At 40.3% G+C, this 24,597-nt stretch overlaps 1 protein-coding gene across 1 annotated transcript in view; it reads left to right on the top strand.

The window, feature by feature from the left end:
- Positions 1-24,597, top strand: part of LOC124621972 (glutathione S-transferase D7-like) — a 104,895-nt gene that overhangs the window by 43,755 nt on the left and 36,543 nt on the right. Inside the window, exons 2-3 of the mRNA XM_047147506.1 lie at positions 9,830-9,985; positions 19,943-20,001. Coding sequence (XP_047003462.1) covers positions 9,845-9,985; positions 19,943-20,001 — 200 coding nt within the window. The 5' untranslated portion in view covers positions 9,830-9,844. The remainder of the gene's footprint in view (positions 1-9,829; positions 9,986-19,942; positions 20,002-24,597) is intronic.

Here is a 24,597-nt window from a genome sequence, read left to right as displayed (position 1 = left end):
TCTTTTCCTAATTACAAAGCATTATGAAACAGTCACATTCATTTCCAATTACAAAGTATGAACATTGAAAACAAGAGTTAATTAATGGCATAATTAATAACAATTTCGTTGATTGACATTAATTATTGGCGCTCAGTGGCCATCAAGTATTGAATAGAATAAAACATAGTTCATCATTCAGTATTATTCAGATCATTACAAAGTCATTATTAAAAATCAGTTAATTACAGTCAAATCATTAGTAATCACAGGCATTACAATAAACAGTGGCAGTTATTAGCTAGTGACAAAGCATTATTTTGAATATAGTCTCATTAAGAGGTCATTACTCGAGTGGCATGCTATTCAGAGTTGATCAGTATTATTCAGAATTATCATAAACTAGTGACATTATGTGGGACTGGTAATACATTTTTTTGGTAGCAATGCATTGCGTTGGGATCGATAATTAATTGCTGAGGCATAATACTTTTTGCTTTTGACCTATTGCTGCAAATGAGGATAGGTAACGTCATTCGTCATGAGTCAGCTGTAGCAAGATTATGTAACAAGGCAGTACATGTGATCACATTTATAAATGATAAACACAAATGGGTAAAAAAATATAAAAATGCAAGTACTAGAACAGGTATAATAAGTAACAGGTTTAGTAAGTGTCATGAAAAACTTCTCCTGGAAAAAATACAAAAACGGATTATTGACCTGAAAGAAGAAACGCACACTATGCTGAAAAGTAGTGAACTTCGAATTAACAAGTAGTGAAATGTGTATAAAATGTGTTCCATAGCTGTCCTTTCCAAAACTTTCCGTCATCCTACTATGCAATGTAACACCTGCTGTCAAAGCAAACCGCAACAAATACTTAAATAACTACGTGGCATAAAGAAAAAAAAACTTCATTATCCATATCATCATAACTTCACCATTATCATCACCTGTAGAGAAAAACTTCATTATTCATAATACCATTTCCTTCATCATTATTCATCAGTATTCACTATCATCTGCAAAAAATCACTTCATTACTCATTACCTAACTATTCCTTATCTCTAGCATACTTCATCACTAAAACTAAGATGTGTAGTTCTCTCTGACAGCCTGCATCAATCACCTTGTATTCTGAAAGAAAAAATTAGTTAAGACTGCTATTCTGTGATGAGTATAGTATAGTCTTGTTAATGCTTGTTAATCCTGATCCCTTTACTCTTCCTCATAAAGTTATTGCATCTCCTTTCGTTTATTCCGTAGGTGAAATTCCCATTTATGTTAAATTTATTTCTTAGAATCATCATTCCTTTCTGAAATTGATGAACAAAGATTAATGTCTTGCATTTAAATCCTATACCCACTAAATAATGACTGGTTTATGGTGACACAATTAACCATACAGCATAACATGACAGAAAACGTAATATGTCCAAGACATTGACAGTGTTCGGATGCGAAAAAATGTACACAGAATAATACAATGCAGTAGCAAAAAAAAAAATGTGAAACAGTCACGATGTTGAGATGTCATAAGGCAAAAAAAAAATGTCAAAGTCGACTGGTGTGTGTTATATCTTAACTATTTCATCGTGCATACAAGCAAAACTGGAGTACAGTCATATACACAAAAAATGGAAAATGTGCACGGTCTGATGTGTAACGACAAGAAAAGCGACCTGCTAACCTTACCTTGCCGGGCACTTGCCAAGAAAAAAAATACGATAATCATCAATAAGTAGTCACATAAATATAATTGCAGAAATAGTCGTAAATGTGTAAATTCATCTGGAAAAATATGCATGGTCTGATGTGTGACGACAAGAAAAGCGACCTGCTAACCTTACCTTGCCGGGCACTTGCCAAGAAAAAAAATACGATAATCATCAATAAGTAGTCACATAAATATAATTGCAGAAATAGTCGTAAATGTGTAAATTCATCTGGAAAAATATGCATGGTCTGATGTGTGACGACAAGAAAAGCGACCTGCTAACCTTACCTTGCCGGGCACTTGCCAAGAAAAAAAAATACGATAATCATCAATAAGTAGTCACATAAATATAATTGCAGAAATAGTCGTAAATGTGTAAATTCATCTGGAAAAATATGCATGGTCTGATGTGTAACGACAAGAAGAGCGACCTGCTAACCTTACCTTGCCGGGCACTTGCCAAGAAAAAAAAATACGATAATCATCAATAATTAGTCAGGTGAATTAATTGCATTAGTAAATGGCATCATAGTGTGTTGAATCATACAGTGGTTTCACTCAATAAACGGTTTAATGTTTGAGATATGGTGATTGCCTTTCGATTTTCTGGTTCTCAAAGTTTCGACGTGTACAACATTGGGGTGAGGGATGCTGCGAATCCGATACGGACCTGCGTATAGAAGTTCAAATTTACTGCACTTACCTTTTAATTTGCTGGATAAATAGTGTGTACGTACTAATATCTTCTATCCAACGTGAAAGTCGCGGCGTGTACAAACCTGTTTTTGCTGTCTTCTCCGGCGCTCTGCGGCACGTTTGATGTTGTTCAGCGCAATGTCAATTATTTCGTGGTGTCGTAGGCGACGATTTTTGGGGAATTCTATTAATTCTTTAATTTTGTTCGGTGGTTCAACGTTTTTCAGTATAACAGTCGGAGATAGCATAGTGGATTCATTTGGAATGGAATTAATTACATCTTGGAATGAGAGTATGTGTGTATCCCAATCAATATGTCTTTTGTGGCAGTATATTCTGCACAGCTTACCAATTTCCTTCATTAATCTTTCACAAGGGTTCGAAGAAGCGTGGTACTTGGATATATAGATCGGAGAAATGTTTCTAGCTCGTAACATGCGTGTCCATACACTACTACGAAATTGAGATCCATTATCAGAAATTACTTTCATTACATGCCCTACATGAAATAGAAAATGTTTTACAAATGCTTTCGAAACAGTTTTAGCAGTAGCTTTGCGTAACGGAGTGAAAGTAACAAATTTTGAAGTGAGCTCAACAGCGACAAAAATGTAGCAAAAACCTCTGTTAGTTCTCGGAATCGGACCAAAAATATCTACTGCGGCCATGTGTCTTAATTTAACAGGTATAATGGGATATAAAGGAGGAATATGTGAAATGGTGTCTGATTTAGCTTTCTGGCAAATTTTACAAGACGCTAAAACTCGTCGTATACGTTTCTCCATGTTGGCAAAATAACAGTTCTGTCTCAGTATAAGAAAACATTTTCTTGCTCCGTAATGTGCGTAACTTAAATGAGTGTACCAAATTAGTTTGTTAACCAGTTCGTCAGGAATGCATAATAACCAATTGTTGCTGTCAGGATGAGAGCGGCGAAACAGAATGTCATTGCGTACAGTGTAGTGGTTTCTAATCGTAACATTTTTTCTATCTTGCCAAAGGTGTTTAATTTCTTTCCATACATTGTCCTTATTTTGCTCTTGTGCTATGTCCTGTAATGACGATGAAATAAAGTTTTCAAATGCAACTTGCTGAATGTACATGACACTGAAATTTGTTTTGCAGAAGTTGGTTGCTACGTCTTGCTGATTGTTGCCGAGAGAACGCGATAGTGCGTCTGCTATAACATTTTGTGTACCGGGAATGTGAACAATCGTAAAATTAAATTCCTGTAAATATAGTTTCCATCTGCTTAACCTGTCGTGAGTGAATTTAGCTGAAAGTAAAAATTGTATCGCTCTATGGTCTGTGTAGACGGTGGTATGTCTGCCGTAAAGAAAGTGCCTAAATCTCGTGAAAGCCCATACAACACATAATGTTTCAAGTTCTGTGACGGAATAATTTCGTTCAGCAGGTGACAAAATGCGACTTGCAAATGCGATGTTTTTAATTACTGTAGAACCATCTTCTTCAATTTCCTGAAAAATATGTACACCTAAAGCGGTGTTAGAGCTGTCAGTGGCAATGGAAAAATTTCTGGTGAGATCTGGGTGCGATAAAAGTAGAGCATTCAATAAAGCATGTTTCAAATAACATTCTCGTGAACAAAATTCTGCGTGTCAAAAGTAATGTTTGCGTTACTGTAGTATGCAATCTGTGCTGTATCTGGTTAAATTCTATCGTTCGTCCTGTTATTTACGGGAGGATGCTGTGGCATATCCACTATATGAACTGTTCTGTTATTTCTTACTGACGTGTTACGCTATGGATGACACCTATTGTCTGTTCCATTCATGATTATTTGTTGTTGCTGATGTTGTTGCTGCTCATAAGATCGACTGTTATTAAATGTACGCTGAAAATTGTGCTCATCATTCTTTTTACGTCTGTCCTAATAATCATTCCTATACGGTGTATTGCGATAGGAATTGAAATAGAGTGTTGTCTGTACGTAGTTATTTCTTTGCTGCCATGCGTTACTATTTGTTGGGGCTGGGACTATACGTGCACGCGGCGAAACATTAAAGTTTGGTTGACCTTGTAGACTGCATTGTTGGTTACGTATGCTAAGCGGTTGACTTTCATGCTATTGTGGTGAAAAACATCTATTGTTACCAAAAAATGCGTTTGCTGTTAATTTTACTTTTACACATACTGATGATTACGATTTTATCTGTAATTAAAATTACGGCGGTAGTTGTCATTACGGGAGTGCCTACTGAAAATTGTCACATTCGGTAAAAGTTTGTCACATCGGATATTCATTACATGTTTCTTAATACTACAAAGAGCAATAGTTAAAGAGCAGTTTGGATAGATATAAAGGATAGTAGAAGAGAAGGCAGCAGTGCAGAAAACTAAAGATGAAACAGCACTACTACAGCTCGGGGCCCTATGCTCGCTACGGCACATATTCATTAAAGCGTAATGAATCCCCTGAGGTCTATTACGCATTGAGAATAAATTTTAGTTTTTGCGTTACAGGCAATAGCGGTAAAATTCCAAAGGCAAATTGTTGTATCCGTGCTAATTCAAGTTTCCTCATTACAGGCAATGCTGATGAAAATACAAAAATAAATTGTCGCATCTGGTTCAAAGCTAGCTTCTGCATTACCGATAATAGCGGTGAATGTACAAAGATAAATTGTCGTATACAGTGCAAATCGTGTATCTGTGTTCTGTCATTATTAAATTCTTTACATTTGCTTACAAATGCAAATTGCTCGAAATCTACGTTCTCGTCACTCAGTTTGATAACACGTTCAGGTTTGTGTGTGAATCTGTTCGTCTGTGTCATTTCGGATTTCAAGTTGCGTAGCTTTTCAGATTTTACGTCGCGTGGCTTTTCGGATTTTAAGTCGCGTAGTTGCTGTAAATTGTTCGCATTATACACGCTGCGTGAGTCAGACAAATGTTCGCAAACTGGCGAATTCTGTGACGTATTGGTGACTGGAATAGTTTTCAACTCTGTTACTGTAACACTTTCGTCAATTTGGTTGATCTGTCGTGCAAATTTCTCGTCAACTTCCGTATTCGGAGTGTGTGAAACTTCCACTGACTCTAAATTAACCTCGTCGCGAATCTGTACTGCGTTTTTACGGCATTGTTCGGTGACTGCATTAATTTCGTGTATCAATGTTGCGTTTGCCGAACATTGTTCGGTGACTGCAATAATCTCGTCTTTATGTGATTCTGTTGTGTCTACACGTGTGCTACTTAATTCTTGTGCAAAAGTGCCAACTTCTTTATTACTGTTTTTAGCACAATCCTCAGTATCCTCACGTAATTGTTCTTTATTGTCCTGACATTGAACGGTAACAGCTGTAATCTGTTCACTAACTTGTTTCTTCTGTTCATTAACGTTGTCGTGTTGTTCGTTCTGCTGTTTAAAATTTTCAGAAAATTGTTTGTTCCGTTCTATAAATTCTTTGTGCTGCTCATCAAATTTTTCACAAATTTGGTCAAGTCGTTGCAACACTAGTGCCAAAAATCGATCAAAGCCAAAATTAGCGTTTATACTCTCTGTGCTGTTTAGTGGTGGATCTGGAATTCTCTCGCTTTCTGTAACCATTTGGTTATTCTGAGATTTACAAAAAGGTTTGCCAGACGAATGTACACTGTCGGTCATTGTTTCGGAATTAGATAAATCCGCCCTACTTTGTGTGATCTGTTCATATTCATTAGACAAATTTGTCTGTTCGTTACTTGGGTTTTCCAAATCGGGTGTGTTAAGCTCTGCAGCGCTCATTACAATAGAGCATTCTGCGTCATCAATTGTCGTCAAGTTAACAGACGAGGCAATTGAGTTCGTTTGTTCATCATTAAGGTGAAAGTCATCATTAGTGGTTGGAATGCACTGATTGTTAGTGAACGCAGGATTGTCATCATTACGTTGCGTATCACAATTACTATCGGTCACGTTGTTTAAGTCGGTAATTTCATTCACAATACTTCGCGATACACTATTCACAGTCTTTCGCGGCATTTTTACAATAGTCAAAATTTTTCACAAAACAAATCAACACAGTGCAAAAGCAACACACAAATACAACAAAGCAACAAACTGCCGTTGACCTGTAGAGAGAAAGTCACAATATTATTAACAGCGTTGCGCTAAATCCTAATTATATCTAAGCAAACAAGAGCAGATATCTGACTGTCGCTCAAAAGACTCTCAACGAAATACGATCCTGGACTGGGTGTCGCCAAGTGTAACCTCCCCACCGCAATTTTTATAAGAAAATATAGCAATACTTAATAGAAATGGGGGCCAAGTGTAACCTCCCCACAAAAATTTTAAAAGAAAATAACGATACTAATTAGAAATGCTGATGGACATTACTCTATGCGTAACTTGCCCACAATCAAATGTACTGACAATGGCAACAAATGTGAAATTCGCAATCTGACTCAATTATAAATCCTTCAAAAAAATTAAAGTCCATTCAGTGACAAGAAAATTCAATTAAACCGAAATATCGGTTTTTGGCCCTGTGTAAAAACAATCAGAATTAAAGTCTTACCTCAGAATAAATGGATGTCACATATCTGCTCTTGTTGTTGCGCACCACTTGGAGGAACTACATTGCAAATAATAATATTCTCCTTTTTTTTTTGTAATTCTAGTGAAATTTTTCTTCAAAAAGAAGTGGAATGAAATGGGAAGTGCAACGAGATCTTTAGTTCAAAAAATTAAATTTTTGAAAAAATGCTTTTGAAATAAAAAATTATTATTGGGAGACTTGTTGGAGAATAATTACAATAAATAAAATTTTTCATTATCTAATGATTATATTAATTAACAGTATACCTTATTCCTCATCTTGACCATTGTTGCCGACCGCCTACATCACACAACCGCACTGGGCTGCTACTACTGACCGACCGCTCTGCATGACGACTACAGACTGAGTACTGCTCTCAACTAGACAGAGCTACAGACTCGCAACGACCGACTGACTGCTACTCTGCATAGCGACAACTAACTCGCAAAGACTACTACTGACTGAGAACCGCTCGCAACACTCGCGCGGTCAAGCGCATACTCTCTGGTCACAGATGCTACAATGCCTCGCCATCGCTGCTGCGTTACATACGTGTTTCAAACTTCATACGTGTTATAAGTTAAATACCGACACAGTTCCAAGAAAACGCTATTTTCAGAAGGCTAATAGACAGGGTGAGTCTAGAAGACTTTGAAACTTTGGAATGATACAGAAAGATATTGAGATAACTTACAGAATCGATATTATGCGGACAGTATATCGTGCCATTCGGTCGCAGCAGGAAACAAACGTGAACTTAGCTGTCGAAGGGAAGATGAGAGGTGTAGGGGAATAAGCCCCGCCCCCTCTCGAAGAGCTGCCATCCAACGCCCGCATTCCGTGCTTACACGAAATCAAAACTGACAAAGTTCATAGGGATTGCTCTGATTCCTTTTGTTGTCGTGCGAGTCGCATTCGAATCGCTGTATGCACCGGGATAATTCTTTTCACTTGAAACAAAAAGCAATCCACAGCAGAAAGCAAATTGGAGTACACAATGCATTTGGAAGTGGCTACAGCACAAATGTTTGCTGCGGTTGGCAGTGGTGATTCAGACCCGACCTCTACCGGTATCTTACGCAAACATAGTTCAAAACATTTAAAACTGCCACGTTATGATGTCCTCACAATAGACGTGTCATTTTGTAGCAAACAACCTCAAGTTTGAAACTTCGTGGCAGATTAAAACTGTGTGCCGGACCGAGACTCGAACTCGGGACTGGTAGAAGTAAAGCTGTGAGGACGGGGCGTGAGTCGTGCTTGGGTAGCTCAGTTGGTAGAGCACTTGCCCGCGAAAGGCAAAGGTCCCGAGTTCGAGTCTCGGTCCGGCACACAGTTTTAATCTGCCAGGAAGTTTCATATCAGCGCACACTCCGCTGCAGACTGAAAATCTCAACCTCAAGTTTGATTCACGTAGCCCATCAGTGCCCCATTCCTCCACCAGTAGCGGCAGCGCAGTGCACCGTTAAAATGTCTGCTTCCACTGGTGACGAGAGCGCTCGCTGTGTGCTTTCTTTGAGGTTTCATTAAAGACCGTGTATATGTCCCTCCCCTCCTCCACCCACCCACCATCCATCAGACAATTTAGCCAAAATGAAAATTCGAATGTACGCTGCGATTGCACAAGTTACCCCCATTTGCTACAACGAATGTGGGGGAGAAGCAGATAACCGGTGGAATTTCGCTGCATCACAGATGCTAGTCACATCGAATGACACTTGATACTTATGTGACAGCTGAGGCTGTTTGCTACAAAATGACACATGCACCGATTCTGCAAGTTCTCAATAAATTTCTGTATCATTCCAAAGCTATAAAGTCCTTTTTGAGTCACCTTGTATATAGGAGAGGCAGTGCTGTTCGAAAATTTTAAAAAATTATTGCCAAGGGAGATATTTTGGTAAAAAGGAAACAAGTATTGCTGTGAGAGCATTAGTTTTTGAGATATGACGTGACACATTTGAAGCTGTTTACGAATGCGAAAATTGTACCTAATTAATGTAACTCTTTCTCTAACCGAAATTAATTTTTTACTTGATTTTTGTGGAAGGTAGAGGCTTTTACCATCGCCGCGGAAAGCAGTGCGCTGTGGCGCCTGCCTGCAGAGACTACTCGGCGAGACAACGCCGCAACTTCGGAGCTTAAACGTCAAGTGACAACTAGTTTAAATCAGACTATAAATATCACGTTAACCTGCTACAAGCCGTGTGCCGCCGGCGCGGTGTCTTGTAACGTTGGGTACCCCGCTTGCCTACAGCTGTTGCGTCCCCTGTGTCGTCGCCTTGAGAATCTCACGTCTCCTCCATTCCTGACTGTGCAATCTCTCATTGTCTGACCCCCAGAAATCAAATTTGTTAATAGCTTATTGTTCATCAAATTCGCCAGAAAATCTATGAAAAGGGCTAATATAGCTGCATCGTCCCTAAATGACACTAATGAAAGTTGTCAAATGAGTAGCGGAACGATATGCGATTATTTTTATTTGTTTTACGCAGAGAGTGTTGAGAGTAATGTAAGTTTTCGGGTACACTTCTGTGGATTAGATGGCGCCGAGAATTCTAGAAATCTGCAAAGTCGAAGCAAGATTGCTCACGTGAATTAGTCTTTTCTCAACATAAAAAATCCCCAGGTCTACCACTAAGATTAAGACAGAAATTTAAGAAACGGCTTATTAGCAGTGTCTCGCTATTTTGGTTCGAAAGAAAAGATGAAATGGCTGTTTCATATTTAATATTTCAGAACAATACTAAAATTACGAAGATAGGAAGGAAGTTTAGAGTCAGTGAGTGAGGATAATACTGGAGGATACCCCGTTCAGTTGGAGGAGTACATCTTTCTACAGTAATTAATCTTTAAAATAATGGTGTTACTTCTTACATCTGTTTTCAGACGCAGCTTGAGAAGATGCCGATAGTTCTGTACCATTTTCCTGTCAGCCCGCCTTGCAGAACAGCTCTGTGCACCACTAAGGCTCTTGGGCTCGACGTCACCATCAAAATCGTCAACCTCTTCGCGAAGGAACACCTCAGTGAAGACTTTGTTAAGGTAAGGTGGCGGCCAGTATAACCTGGACTGGGTTCACTTTCATGTTTGTAACGCAGATGCGCGCTTAAGTATTTTTTTAGACACGTTTTATGCAGTTCTATAATTGTACAATATGAAGCTACAAGCAAGGTTTTAAATGTGGATTCTATATCTCTTGCGATACGCAATATGAAATTGTTGACATTACTGTTATTAGGCATACGCAACTAAGCTCTGCAAAAAATATTACATGTATTAGACTTCGGAAATGAAGCATGTGGGTATTCCTGTTCCTTACCCATGAACAGAGAAGTATGTCTGATGCATGCCAGCTGTGAGGTTCACATTGCTATAATGTATACGTTACCAATATAAATGGGTAGTGTAATAAAGTTGATGGTAGTATCTTTGCTATACGTGGGGACAAATGTTACGTATGTACTTCAGAGGAGTCAATGTCGCAAAAATGGTAAAAAATCGCATTTACAGTTGTTAAACCTATAAAATAATTTGAAATTTTCTAGTTAAAATACTGCAAAATTTGTTAAGAAACTCTAGTTCGAAATATTTTTATTTAATTTCTGAAAACTGTGTGTGTGCTCAGGAAAACTAATCAACTTATGGTGTGTTCATATTCAACCCTTCGCATTTTTGGAAACGTTACATATAGGAGGCTGTGGATTTCACTCTTCTGTTGTAGAAACTCTTACCTTTCGCTTGGTATCATTGTCATAGCAACCAGCTGTGTTTACAGTTCAGTTTTTGATCTGTGAGTTAGTGTTTTGAGTCTTGAGTATCGTTTGTGCCTTATTCGGAGTTTATCTGTCTTGTTACTTTTAGTGCTGAGTGTCATAGTTTCTACGATGCCTAGGTGTGCAGCATTAGTTAAAGAGCGTAAGTTCGCTGGGAATCAGTTTACAGACACCTCTTGTGTGTGCAGCATTAGTTAAAGAGCGTAAGTTCGCTGGGAATCAGTTTACAGACACCTCTTGTGTAAGTGGTTCCGTTTCATCAGCTGCTGACAGTGAAAGTTCTGACATTTGTAGTGTTGGAAAGAGTGAAATGGACACACCCTCTAGTGCATAAAAAAGTAATCAAACAGTGTAAGTGAAGTTACAGATGATGCTTCTAATCAACAATCAGTTTTAGCGGAATTTTCTAATTTCGGGATTTGTGTCAAGAACCGTTTGTGTTGTAATCCTTATGGAGGTTCTGTTGACTTGAAAATAAAATCTGTTGGACTTCCTGCAACATAGTTATTATTTGTGCCAGTTGTGAGATGAGACCTTTATATACGGTGAAGAAAAAAAATGCTGCACCTGGAGGTCGGCTTACGATTCCTCAAACATACTGAAAACAAAAGTTTATCTAGCAAAAGAAGATCAGGTGCATTTTGAAAACACATTTATGTAAACGAGGAACTTGCAACAGTGTCACATCGCGCAGCACATTTTAATGTACAGAGGAACCTGTATCACTGCACATTGCCTTTCTGGTCACCTTAGCTCATACAGTAGACTGTTGGGACATCCTACATACATTCACAATGGAGTTTTGGTTCGAATCCTGGTCAGGTTCCTTTTTTATTTTTAGATACCTGATCACTAGGTCTCGTAGTTTATAAGCAGGTCATCATTTTGTCTCATGACAATAGCCTATCAAATGACAGTGGGATCCATTAAACTGCATGTATGTGTGTACTAACCGCGCAGTGCACAAACATAAGTGGTGCCGCCAAGTTCATATAGCGGATTCCAAATGGAGTACACAAACGATGAATAAGTCAATAAGCTTTAATGCTGAATGCGTCTGATAAACAAACTGCTACTTCTGCTGCTCGAGTGTACGCTGCACAGTACCCTAAAAGGCGCTTTCCTGCTACGTAAATTTTTCGTGACCTGGAGCAACACCTTCGGTGAACTGGTAATCTTCATCCATAAATAATGGACAGAGGTAGTCCAAGTACTAGTCGTATTTCACGAACAGAGGACGCGATTCTTGACACAGTTCACCAGTCACCTCGGCGAAGCACACATCGTACTGCAAGACAGTTCCGGATATCTCAAAGACTGGTCCTTGAAGTGATACGCGACGAAGAACTGCATTCGTATTATTACACGCTAACTCAACATCAGTGGCCATAAGATCACATTCGAGGAGTAGTTTTGTGAACGGCTCTTGCACCAAGTGAAAGATAATGAACATTTTATAAATGACATAATTTGGATTGACAAAACTAGTTTCACTCTTGAAGATATTTTCAACATTCACAAGAGCCGTTATTGGTTGCAACAAAACCCGAATGCCACCTGTGAGCGTGGCTTTCAAGCACACTTTGGCATAAACCTGTGGACTGGAATCTTAGGAGGCGTGCTTTTGGGTCCTCACCTAATGATTGACAAGTTGAATGGACCCTGTATCGTACGTTTCTTTGCAATACTTTGCCTGACACATTAGCAAACGTTCCACATGGCATTAGCCGATAGCTATAGTTTCAGCATGATGGTGCAGCACCACACTTTGGAATGGACATGCATAACTAATTAAATGAAGCGTTACCAGGGAAATTTATTGGTGATGGAGGTCCAATGTTCTGGCCACCACGTTCCCCAGACCTTAATCTACTAGATTTTCATTTGTGGGGATAGTCAAAGGAACGCGTTTATAGTACTCCACCCATAGATGTACAACACCTAATAGCTCGCGTGCATGCCTCTTCGGCGATGGTGGATGCATGTATGTTGCAGAGGGTTCAGAGGTGATTGGAATTTCGTGTGAAGATTCCGTCGCAACGAAAAATGCTTTTCTTTTAATGATGTCCAGCCCAAATCCTGTATCATTCCTGTGACACTCTCTCATATTTCGCGATAATACAAAACGTGCTGACTTTACTTGAACTTTTTCGATGTACTCCGTCAGTCCTATCTGGTAAGGATCCCACACCGCGCAGCAGTATTCTAAAAGAGGACGGACAAGTGTAGCGCAGCAGTCTCCTTAGTAGATCTGTTACATTTTCTAAGTGTCCTGCCAATGAAACGCAGTCTTTGGTTAGCCTTCCCCACGACATTTTCTATGCGTTCCTTCCAATTTAAGTTGTTCGTAATTGTAATTCCTAATTATTTAATTGAATTTACGGCCTTTAGATTTGACTGATTTATCGTGTAACCGAAGTTTAACGAGTTCCGTTTAGCACTCATGTGGATGACCTCACACTTTTCGTTATTTAGGGTCAACTGCCAATTTTCGCACCATTCACATATCTTATCTAAATCGTTTTGCAATTTGTTTTGATCTTCTGATGACTTTATTAGTCGATAAACGACAGCGTCATCTGCAAACAACCTAAGACGGCTGCTCAGAGTGTCTCCCAAATCGTTTATATAGATAAAGAACAGCAAAGGGCATATAACACTACCTTAGGGAACGCCAGAAATCACTTCTGTTTTACTCGATGACTTACCGTCAGTTACTACGAACTGTGACTTCTCTGACAGGAAATCACAAATCCAGTCACATAACTGAGACGATATTCCATAAGCATGCAATTTCACTACAAGCCGCTTGTGTGGTACGGTGCCAAAAGCCTTCCGGAAATCCAGAAATCCCTTGTCAGTAACACTCAACACTTCATGTGAATAAAGAGCCAATTGTGTTTCACAGAAACGATGTTTTCTTAACCCATGTTGATTGTGTGTCAATAGAGCGTTTTCTTCGAGGTAATTAATAATATTTGAACACAATATATGTTCCAAAATCCTGCTGCATATTGACGTTAACGATATGGGCCTGTAATTTAGTGGATTACTCCTACCACCTTTCTTGAATATTGGTGTAACCTGTGCAACGTTCGAGTCTTTGGGTACGGGTCTTCCGTCGAGCGAACGGTTGTATATGATCGTTAAGTATGGAGCTAATGCATCAGCATACTCCGAAAGGAACCTAATTGGTATACAGTCTGGACCAGAAGACTTGCTTTTATTAAGTGATTTAAGTTGCTTCACTACTCTGAGGATATTTACTTCTGTTCTTGATTCGAATTCTGGAATATTGGAATATTTACTTCGTGTTCTTTTGTGAATGCATTTCGGAAGGCTGTATTTAGTAACTCTGCTTTGGCAGCACTGTATTCAATAGTATCTCCATTGCTATCGCGCAGAGAAGGCATTGATTGTTTCTTGCCACTAACATACTTCACATACGACCGGAATCTCTTTGGATTTTCTGCCAGGTTTCCAGAAAAAGTTTCGTTGTGGAAACTGTTATAAGCATCTCGCATTGAAGTCCGCGCCAAATTTCGAGCTTCTGTGAAAGATCGCCAACCTTGGTGATTTTGCGTCTGTTTAAATTTGGCATGTTTGTTTCGTTGTTTCTGCAACAGTGTTCTAACCCGTTTTGTGTACCAAGGAGGATTAGCTCCGTCGTTTGTTAATTTATTTAGTGTAAATCTCTCAATTGCTGCCGATACTATTTCTCTGAATTCAAGCCGCATCTGGTCTACACTTATATTATTCATTTGCAATGAGTGTAGATTGACTCTCAGGAAGGCATCAAGTGGATTTTTATCTGCTTTTTTGAATAGGCATATTTTTCGCTTATTTTTGGAGGATTTGGGGATTATAATATTCAGTCTCGCTACGACAACCCTGTGTTCACTAATCCCTGATCGGCTTTGATGCTCGTTATTAAATCAGGATTAATTGTTGCTAATATATACTTCATATTCATTCTTGCTGTCCTTTACAATAAAACTTTCTTAATCTAACAGATACCATCACAAGGTAACAATACGACTGAATACCTCCAACTCGCATTTGGGAGGACGACGGTTCAAACCCGCTTCCGACCATCCTGATTTAGGTTTTCCGTGATTTCCCTAAATCGCTTCAGGCAAATGCCGGGATGATTCCTTTGAAAGGGCACGGCCGACTTCCTTTCTCATCCTCCCCTAATCCGCTGGGACCGATGACCACGCTGTTTGGTCCCCTCCCCCAAACCAATCAACCAACCAACGTCCATCATGTACAACACTTCAACTAAGACCGAGTCGAGCTGCGCAGAGGCAAAGCCTGTGCCACAACAAGACCAAAGATTGTTTAACAGTAATATAACTAGCTCTCTGTCTCTGACGTTCACATCGATAACTTACAAAAATCAAAATGACATCTCCATCTCTAGAAGATCGTTATTATCATTGGTCATTTGAGGCGGAAGAAATAGGAACTTGCTACGGTGGGAGGAGTGGGGATTAGCTGATGTCAACTGCTTCTTGCATTGTTTGCTATGTCTGGTGCTCATTAGCGAGGTCTCGTGTTTTCCTTCTGCTGGACGCAGGAGGCAGTTACTCGCCGGTAGCCCTCGCGTCACGTGTTGTTTGTGCGGTCTCTAGGACACTGAAGGCTGGCAGCCAGGATGGAGCGAGCTTGTATCCAACAGCATGAAAAGAGAGGACGGATACAGGCTTGCCCCATCCTGGCTGCCAACCCTAGGCATCCACAAGGCCGCACCAACATCACGTGACGCTAGCGCTACCGGCGAGTAACTTCCTCCTGCGGCCAACAGAAGGAATACACGGGGCCTCGCCTCATTCGCCAATGAGCACCAGTCACAGCAAACAATGCAAAAAGCAACAGATAACTCATTCCATTCCCTCCACAATAGCAACCTAAGTTCCTGCTCCTTCCGCCTCAAATGACCAGTGTAACTACCACCTTTTAAAGCTATGACGTAACGTCATGCTCAGAGAGTGGCAATGACAAAATATAAGCACCTCTTCACGGCTAAAGCACATCGGTTTCTTCACTGTAGTTTCTTTCATTATGACGGGGTACGATACACGGAAAACTTTTATGTGAAGTTACACAAACTCGAAAAATGTTGAGTCCTTTCAGAGGTGGCACAGCAACATCAGCAGAATAAGTGTACACGTTGGATACTCACTCTGAAATGTACCAAACTGACACATAGTAGCAATGCATTTTAAACACGGACGTCACCAGACATTCATCTTTTGACCAGTGGACATGAACTGATATACACTTTCTGTGCGACGCCAATTTATAGACGCGCGTATTATTACAGAAATTATTAATTAGTGAAATACGAAGTCATTACATTTTGAACATTAACGCAAGAAACATAAAAATCAAAAGGGTCAAAGATACAATAGGTACAGAAGTACCGGGTGATCAAAAAGTCAGTATAAATTTGAAAACTGAATTAATCACGCAATAATGTAGATAGAGAGGTACAAATTGACACACATGCTTGGAATGACATGGGGTTTTATTAGAACCAAAAAAATATAAAAGTTCATAAAATGTGTCCGACAGATGGCGCTTCATCTGATCAGAATAGCAATAATTAGCATAACAAAGTAAGACAAAGCAAAGATGATGTTCTTTACAGGAAATGCTCAATATGTCCAACATCATAATGTTATTAACAGCACTATAAAGCATGTCCGGAGTTATGGTGAGGCATTGGCGTCGGATGTTGTGTTTCAGCATCCCTAGAGATGTCGGTCGATCACGATACACTTGCGACTTCAGGTAACCCCAAAGTTAATAATTGCACGGACTGAGGTCTGGGGACCTGGGAGGCCAAGCATGACACAAGTGGCGGCTGAGTACACGATCATCACCAAACGACGCTCGCAAGACATCTGTCGGACATTTTGTGAACTTTGTTTTTACCTCTCTATCTACATTATTCCGTGGTTTATTAAGTTTTCAAATTTATATTGACTTTTTGATCACTCGGTATACTGAGGTGACAAGCCATGGGATAGCGACATGGCCGGCCGGGGTGGCCGAGTGGTTCTAGGCGCTACAGTCTGGAACCCCGCGACCGCTACGGTCGCAGGTTCGAATCCTGCCTCGGCATGGATGTGTGTGATGTCCTTAGGTTAGTTAGGTTTAAGTAGTTCTAAGTTCTAGGGGACTGATGACCTCAGAAGTTAAGTCCCATAGTGCTCAGAGCCATTTGATAGCGACATGCACATGTCCAGCCGGCGGTAGTATCGCGTATAGAAGCTATAAAAGGACAGTGCATTGGCGGAGCTGTCGTTTACACTCGGATGATTCATGTAAAAAGGTTTACGAAGTGATTGAGACAGCACGACAGGAATTAACAGACTCTGAACGCAGAATTGTGGTCGGAGCTAGACGCATGGGACATTCCTTTCGCAAATGGTTAGGAAATTCAGTATTCCGAGGTCTACGGTGTCAAGAATGTGCCGCGAATACTAAATTTCAGTCACTACTTCCATTTACTTACTTACAACGCAGTGCCCGACGGCCTTTACTTAACGGCTGACAACAGTGGTGTTTGCGTAGAGTTGTCAGTGTTAACAGACAAGCAACACTACGTGAAATCACCGCAGAGGCGAATTTGGACGTACTGTACGAAGAATGTATCTGTTAGGACAGTGCGGCGAAATTTGGCGTTAATGGTCCATGGTAGCAGACGACCGATGCAAGTGTCTACCTACATCGCCTGCAGTGCCTCTCCTGGGCTAGTGACCATGTCGATTGGACCCTAGATGACTGGAAAACCGTGGCCTGGTCAGATGAGTCCCGTTTTAAGTTGATAAGAGCTGAAGCTAAGGTTCGAGTGTAGCGCAGACCCCACGATGTTATGGATCCAAGATGTCAACAAAAAATGGTTCAAATGGCTCTGAGCACTATGAGACTTAACTTCTGAGGTCATCAGTCCCCTAGAACTGAAAACTACTTAAACCTAACTAACCTAAGGACATTACACACATCAATGCCCGAGCCAGGATTCGAACCTGTGACCGTAGCGGTCGCGCGGTCCCAGACTATAGCGCGTAGAACCGCTCGGCCACTCTGGCCGGCTATTCGTCAACAAGGCACAGTGCAAGCTGGTAGTGGCTCCATGATAGTATGGGCTGTGCTTACGTGGAACGGACTGAGCCAACTTTTACACATACATAGATACTCCTCACTCCACTTTACGGCTAGTAGTGGAGGGTATCCCGTACCACTTTTAGTTATTTCCTCTCCCAGATAGAGCGAGGGAAAAACGACTGCCTGTATGCCTCCGTATGAGCCCTAATTTCGCCTATCTTTCTCAGTGGTCCTTAGGCATGGTGTATGCTGGAGGCGACAGATCTGCTCTGCAGTGAGCTTAAATGCCGGTTCTCTAAATTTTCTCAGTGGTGTTCCCCGAAAAGAACGTCGCCTTCCCTCCAGAGATTCCCTTTTGAGTTCCTGAAGCATCTCCGTAACTAGTAACAAAAGTAGCAGCCAGCCTCTGAATTGCTTCAGTGCCTATCTTTAAGCCGATCTGGTACTGATCCTAAACACTCGAGCAGTACTCAAGAATAGGTCGCATTAGAGACCTACATCTGTCTACTTTACAGATGAATCACACTTCCCTAGAATTCTCCAGGAAACAGAAATCGACCATTCACCTTTCCTACCAAAATCCTCACATGCTCGTTCCATTTCATATCACTCTGCAACGTTACACGTCTGGAGGTTCAGCTACTTGGACACCATTCGCAGTCATTCATGGATGCCATGTTCCAAAACAACGATGTAATTTTATGGATGACAATGCTCCATATCATCGGGCCACAGATGTTCACAATTGGTCTGAAGAAGATTGTGGACAATTCGAGGTAATGATTTGGCAATCCAGATCGCCCGACATGGATCCCATCGGACATTTATGGGACACAACGGAGAGGCCACTTCAAGCACGAAATGCTGCACCGGCAACAATTTCGCAATTATGGACGGCTATAGAGGCAGCTCTGCAGAGCTTCCAACGACTTGTTGTGTCCACGCCACTTCGAGTTGCTGCACTATGCCGGACAAAAGGAGTTCCGACACGAAATCAGGAGGTATCCTTGAGTTTTGTAACCTCAGTGCAAGTTTGTTTAACTAAGAGTTTTTTGACTAACGAATAGCAAAAATTATCGGTACTATTTTGCGGGTGAGAAATTTTAATGTGCACAGGGATCGCCAAAGTTCGCCAAAAAGTGTCTAAAAATGTACTCTCTTAATCTGAATAATTAACGAACTAATATGTTATCTTGGTGAAAGTATACATTCTTGGAAACACAACATTTGGTGCTACAAAACTTTGGCACTAGATTTTGGAAAGAATTTCACATTAAGATTGGAATATTCTGGAACACGGAAATTTTCAACATAAAGAATTTCTGAAACAAAGTTTTGGAAAAAGTATAACCTATGATGCAAAGTGGGGAATAAGGGCTTAAATAAAATAACTCTAGCATCAATGAATTTTGAAGTGCACATGGTCCCTAGTTATTTTAAATTATGACTATTTATTTAAATAAAATATTTCCAGATGAATTAAATATGTTATGGTCATCAGCAGTAGACTAATCACACAGTGAAAAATGAAATGTCGCTTGAATAGGAAATTACTTCGTGTAACTATTGTATGTGTACTAGTATTGGAAAAAAAGATAAGAAAACTATAATATTGGCTTCAAGAGTGGTACAAGAAAGACGCGGATAATTCCACCTTGCCTTATTACAAGCAACAGTTTGATTCTGAATGTTAGAACAACTCTACAGAATTCAGAAACTAGTAAGCGGGACAAAACTCTAACCAGCCGAGAAATGATTTGCCATAGATTGCTACTTAAGTTGGTTATGTCATTCCAAATTGACATAACCATCATATGTCTTGATATTTACATTTGTCTTTATGTCTGTTAAAATGTGAGCGTATATATTCTGTCTCCGAGTAATTTTTCCATGCATTGCAGAGATTACTCACACGAACAAACCACTGGTAGCTCAGAGCTCTGAGAATGAGTAAATTTTATAATGTAACGAATAATATATGTTCAGGAATGACTAATTTAAATTTTTTTTGGTATAATCTGTATCTCCTACAGCACGGATGAAATATTTAATTTCGTATTATTTAAGAGTAACTGTGACTGCGAGTTGTGACCAAATCCCTTCGTTTCAGATGAATCCAGAGCACATAATACCGTCTCTGGACGACAATGGTTTAATCATATGGCATAGGTAAGCATATTTTGTTCAATGATAATTTCTATAGTGAATAAGATTCTTTCTATTCTGAAACTATAATGCCAAGTCGCATTATTATAACAGTCAGCTAGTGAAGGGATATGAAGCAGACGTGCTCAGTCTTGAGTAGTTAGGTCTCGACACTATCTGCAGCCATGCTTTCTGCTGTGTTCCACACACCTACTGAAATGCATATGAATAAAGACACAGTCTTCGTCACTTGGTGTGGTTTATCATGCTGAACGGTTTCGGCCTTCGTTGCAGGTCTTCCTCAGGTCCGTACAGCGAAGCTCAGCTAGTCGACGTGGCAAAGATTCAGTTAAACTGAATAAAATATATCAAGTGACCCAGTCCGTGTCTTTCTTCATTAACAATTCCGATATCCTGGTTGACTGTTTAATTCTTCACTATCGTCGTCGTTGTCGTCGTCGTCGTCATTGTCGTCAGATGTTTATGGAAGCCGCCACGAATGCTCAAACGTATTTCAAAAACTCGTGGAAGATGAAAAACTGTCATAGCAGTGTCACGCTGCAAGCAAAGCGTATATTTGTGCTTAAGCTTCCCTTCGTAAAAAATAACTGAAATTGCGGTGTAGCCTTCTTTCATTATCGACGCTAACGAACTCAACTAAAATATCAACTTAGTTTCCCTTAATGCCGCAATATGCCTTTATCAAGCTGGGACCTACCTCATCAGACAGTGTGGAATATCATCAGTTCCTGTACATAGTCCAGTGGGGTGATATTTCCTCCGTTACGTAAGGGCTTGTGTAATGTAAGTGGTAAAATGCCATCTAATAATATGATTATCGGTTCTTGCACATGTTCGTAGGGGAAATGGAGGTTGCTCATTGCATCTATGGTATTCGACAAGTCATACATGTATTGTGAATCACGCCAAATGATCAAATTAGGAAGCTCGGTTACGTTGCTGGGTGCGGGTTTGGAAAATCTGGAGTTTAGCATTGGACTGGCGAGCGCTGCCAGTCCTTTATAACCGTACATTCTGGGCAGGCTTCAGCGAGCACTCTGAGACGCGACAGTGGAACGTTGCGTGTCACAGAGGACGGAAACCTTGGCTTAACCGCCTGTATCGCGAAGATAGTACAGATTTCTAGAAGAAACTCCTCAACCTCTGGGTGTGCTACGTGTCGATGTGATGGATGGCTGCTGAGACGAAAGAGCAGTTAGTGGGCATCCTGTAATTAACCTGCCACACCTCAGTTATATAAGGCTTATACAGCAAAACGGGGCTTTGTCTTGGTGGACACCTATTTCCATGGCTACTAAAGTGCGCGTCATGTATCTTGGCGGCCGAGTTTAGGTTCGTTCTGCGCATCTGACGTCACAAAACACAGTCGGCCAATGAACAGAGAACGACGTTGCCAGATCTCGACAGCAGTGCAGAGCACGGACGAGTGTCTTCAGTTTTAGAAACGTTCAGCCATAAATAAAGTAATAGAACAAAAGCAATGTCTTGATAGCAGACTTTCTTTTACAGAAAGTTTGGAAAAAGCATTCTTTATACCAATTGCTTCATATTCTATTAATTAATTAAACCAAACAAGCAATAAGACTCCTAATTCAGGCGATAGCAAGGAAAGGTGTTTGTTTCAATCTCACGAACTGCTTTTTCGCAATAAAGAACAGCGGTAATTGTTTATTTCCTATTGTACTTCGACGAAGCGTAAGTAATTCATAGTCATACCAACAGTGTTTGTAAGTAGTTGCGTGAGGTGTTAGAGTCATTATGGAGGAGCCCTCTTCGATGAGCTGAGGTAGCGGAACAGTTAAGGTGTTGGGCTGCCAAGTGAAAGGTTATGAGTTCAAACCTTGTACGGTGCTTAATATTTTCTTTATTTAAAAACAATATTGGAGTGCCTTACTTCACGAATTTTATTCGTTTGAATGAAATTTCTAGTGCTTTGCCTCTTCATTAACTTTTTCGCTGCTGCAGACACGCGCTCCCCGCATTCCGCGCTGTGCGCGATTTTGTCATCACTGCACTTTTCGACTGTGCAGACACATGGTGTTCCCACTGCTTTGACACGCTTATCATTCGATTTCACAAAAACTATTTGGCCAAAAAATTTGATTTTTACACGTCTTCTTGCCTAATACCTCCCCCCATAAATGACTTAATTTTGTTTTGATGTGCAGCATTAAATGTAGTACACCATTGCACGAAATTTTGAAGAGTTTGCAGAGGTAAAAGTCCATAGCGTATACTTTCCATATGGTCGATTTTAGTTGCCACAATGTTGAGAATGAAATGTGGACAAGATACCTAAATTTCATATAGTATTTACTGTATAACAATATCTCATTTAATTTAAGTACCACATAGGTGTCGTATGTAATATTGAGAAATATTCCGTCTTTCGCGACTGTAATAAAAGTTTTATATACACACGGCGCGTTTGGCTTTATTTTAAAGCACTTCCATCGGTGAAAGGTATGGCACATACACAATGGTATTCATATTCTATTTCTTGTTTTTGTTCCACGGTCGCAGTTTTACCAATGGTATTGAAATATATCCCTCTTCTGCAACTGTAATAAACGACTTATTTAGACCAGACGCGTTTCTCTCTTTTGAAGCATCATAAGAGGACTGTATTTTGTGTCCTCCATTGCCAAGTCACCTTTCGTAGTTTTGTGCTGCGGTAACACAATATTCAACGTTTGTGTTGGCTCATCAGTGTTTTAGCAAATAAATGCTGTTTGTGTGTGCCACACACTAAATTATATTTGACATAGCTCTGAGTACTTCACTGACAGACGGTATATTCAAGTCCTAATGTTTTTGTAAGTCCACAGTTTTGTTTAATGTATTTTGTCTAATTCCTTTTGATTGATTGAAGTGCTTTAAAATAAAGCCAAACGTGCCCAGTGTAAGTAAAACGTTTGTTACAGTCGCGAAAGGTGGAATATTTCTCAATATTACATACGACACTTATGTGGTACTTAAATGAAATGAAATATATAGGTATCTTGTCCACATTTCATTCTCGACATTGTGGCAACTAAAATCGACCATACGGAAAGTATACTCTATGGACTTTTACCTCAGCAAACTCTTCAAAATTTCGTGCAAAGGTTTACTATATTTAATGCTGCATAATAACTGCGTTGAACATCGGAACAAGATTAAGTTATTTGTGGGGGGAAGGTATCAGTCAAGAACATAGGTAAAAATCTAATTTTTGAGCCAAATAGTTTTTGTGGAATCGAATGATAAAGAGTGTCAAAGCAGTCGGAACACAATGTGTCTGCACAGGCGAGCAGTGCAGTGACAAAATCGCCCACAGCGCGGAATGCAGGGAGCACGTCTTTGTAGCAGCGAAAGGGTTAACGCGGCCGTGGTGGCTTTACTTCATGAACTAAGCGCTCCCCCATACACGTAAGCTTGCGAACTATCCTATACTATGGCGCTGCTTCTATTGGCGCGTGCGTCGTGTGCAACTGGCAACACAGCTATCTCCAGCGTCTGGGCGGGCATGCGCGAGCCGCCAAGATAAAAGAATTGCACTGTAGTGTCACATCCACTGGTTGTATCTACCACCCAGCCACCAAAGACAGCGCGGCAGGGTAGTCATCCAGACCAGCCAACAATAATTACAAAAAATATGCTCAATGAAAGGATTCATTTATATCAAAATCTATTTACAGTTCTGGAAAAGAAGAAGGGATATTCGAAATTGTGTGTCAATATATTCAGAAAACTCTAGAATGTATAACTGCACCGCTAAAATCAGTGAAACGGCTTACAATCCGACCAGCTGCTTATATGAAACATCTACATCTAAACCTACGTCTATACCCAAATGGTTCATACTTAAGAGCTCGGCAGAGGGTTTATCGAATCAGTTTAATACTACTCTTCTACTGTTCCACTCTCAAAACTGCACAGGGGAAAAACAAATACTTAAAGCGTTTCGCGAGAGCACTGATTTCTCTTATTTTATTACGATGCTTCTTTATAACACTTTTTGGTGTTTAGGGTCAGTTGGCACTTTTCGCACCATGCAGATATCTAGTCTAAATCATTTTGCAATTGGTTTTCATCTTCTCATGACTTTACTCGACCCTAAACGACAGAATCATCTGCAAACAATTTGAGTGCTGCTGAGATTGTCTCGTAAATCGTTTATGTGGATTAGGAACAGGAAAGGCCTATAACACGTCATTTGAGAACGCCAAATATTGCTTCTGTTTTACCCGATGATTTTCCGTCACTTACTGTGGCTGCCTCTGTCCCCCAGCCAGATGCTGTCGCTTGTCTTGTTTGAGAGTAAACTTCTCAGAATGCAAGATCCGGGCGGTCACAGAGGGTGCGATTTTTCGTAGTTGGGAGGTCCAATTTTAGGTGCATTATGGGGCCCCTTAGGGACGTCTCTGCCTAGGAGGGGAAGAAGAAGAAAGCCAATGTGCATGCCGGGTGGAGTCATTCCAGACGTGGAACGAATCCTCCTAGATGCCACGAAGTGCACAAGCTGCAGCCATCTGCAGGTGGTGGCTGACTTTGGTACCAATGACGTGTGTCGCTTTGGATCGGAAGAGATACTCTCTGGTTTTGAGCGGCTATCCA

Source organism: Schistocerca americana, chromosome 7, assembly GCF_021461395.2.
Source record: "Schistocerca americana isolate TAMUIC-IGC-003095 chromosome 7, iqSchAmer2.1, whole genome shotgun sequence".
Taxonomy (NCBI): domain Eukaryota; kingdom Metazoa; phylum Arthropoda; class Insecta; order Orthoptera; family Acrididae; genus Schistocerca; species Schistocerca americana.
This window is presented reverse-complemented; position numbering and strand designations above follow the sequence as displayed.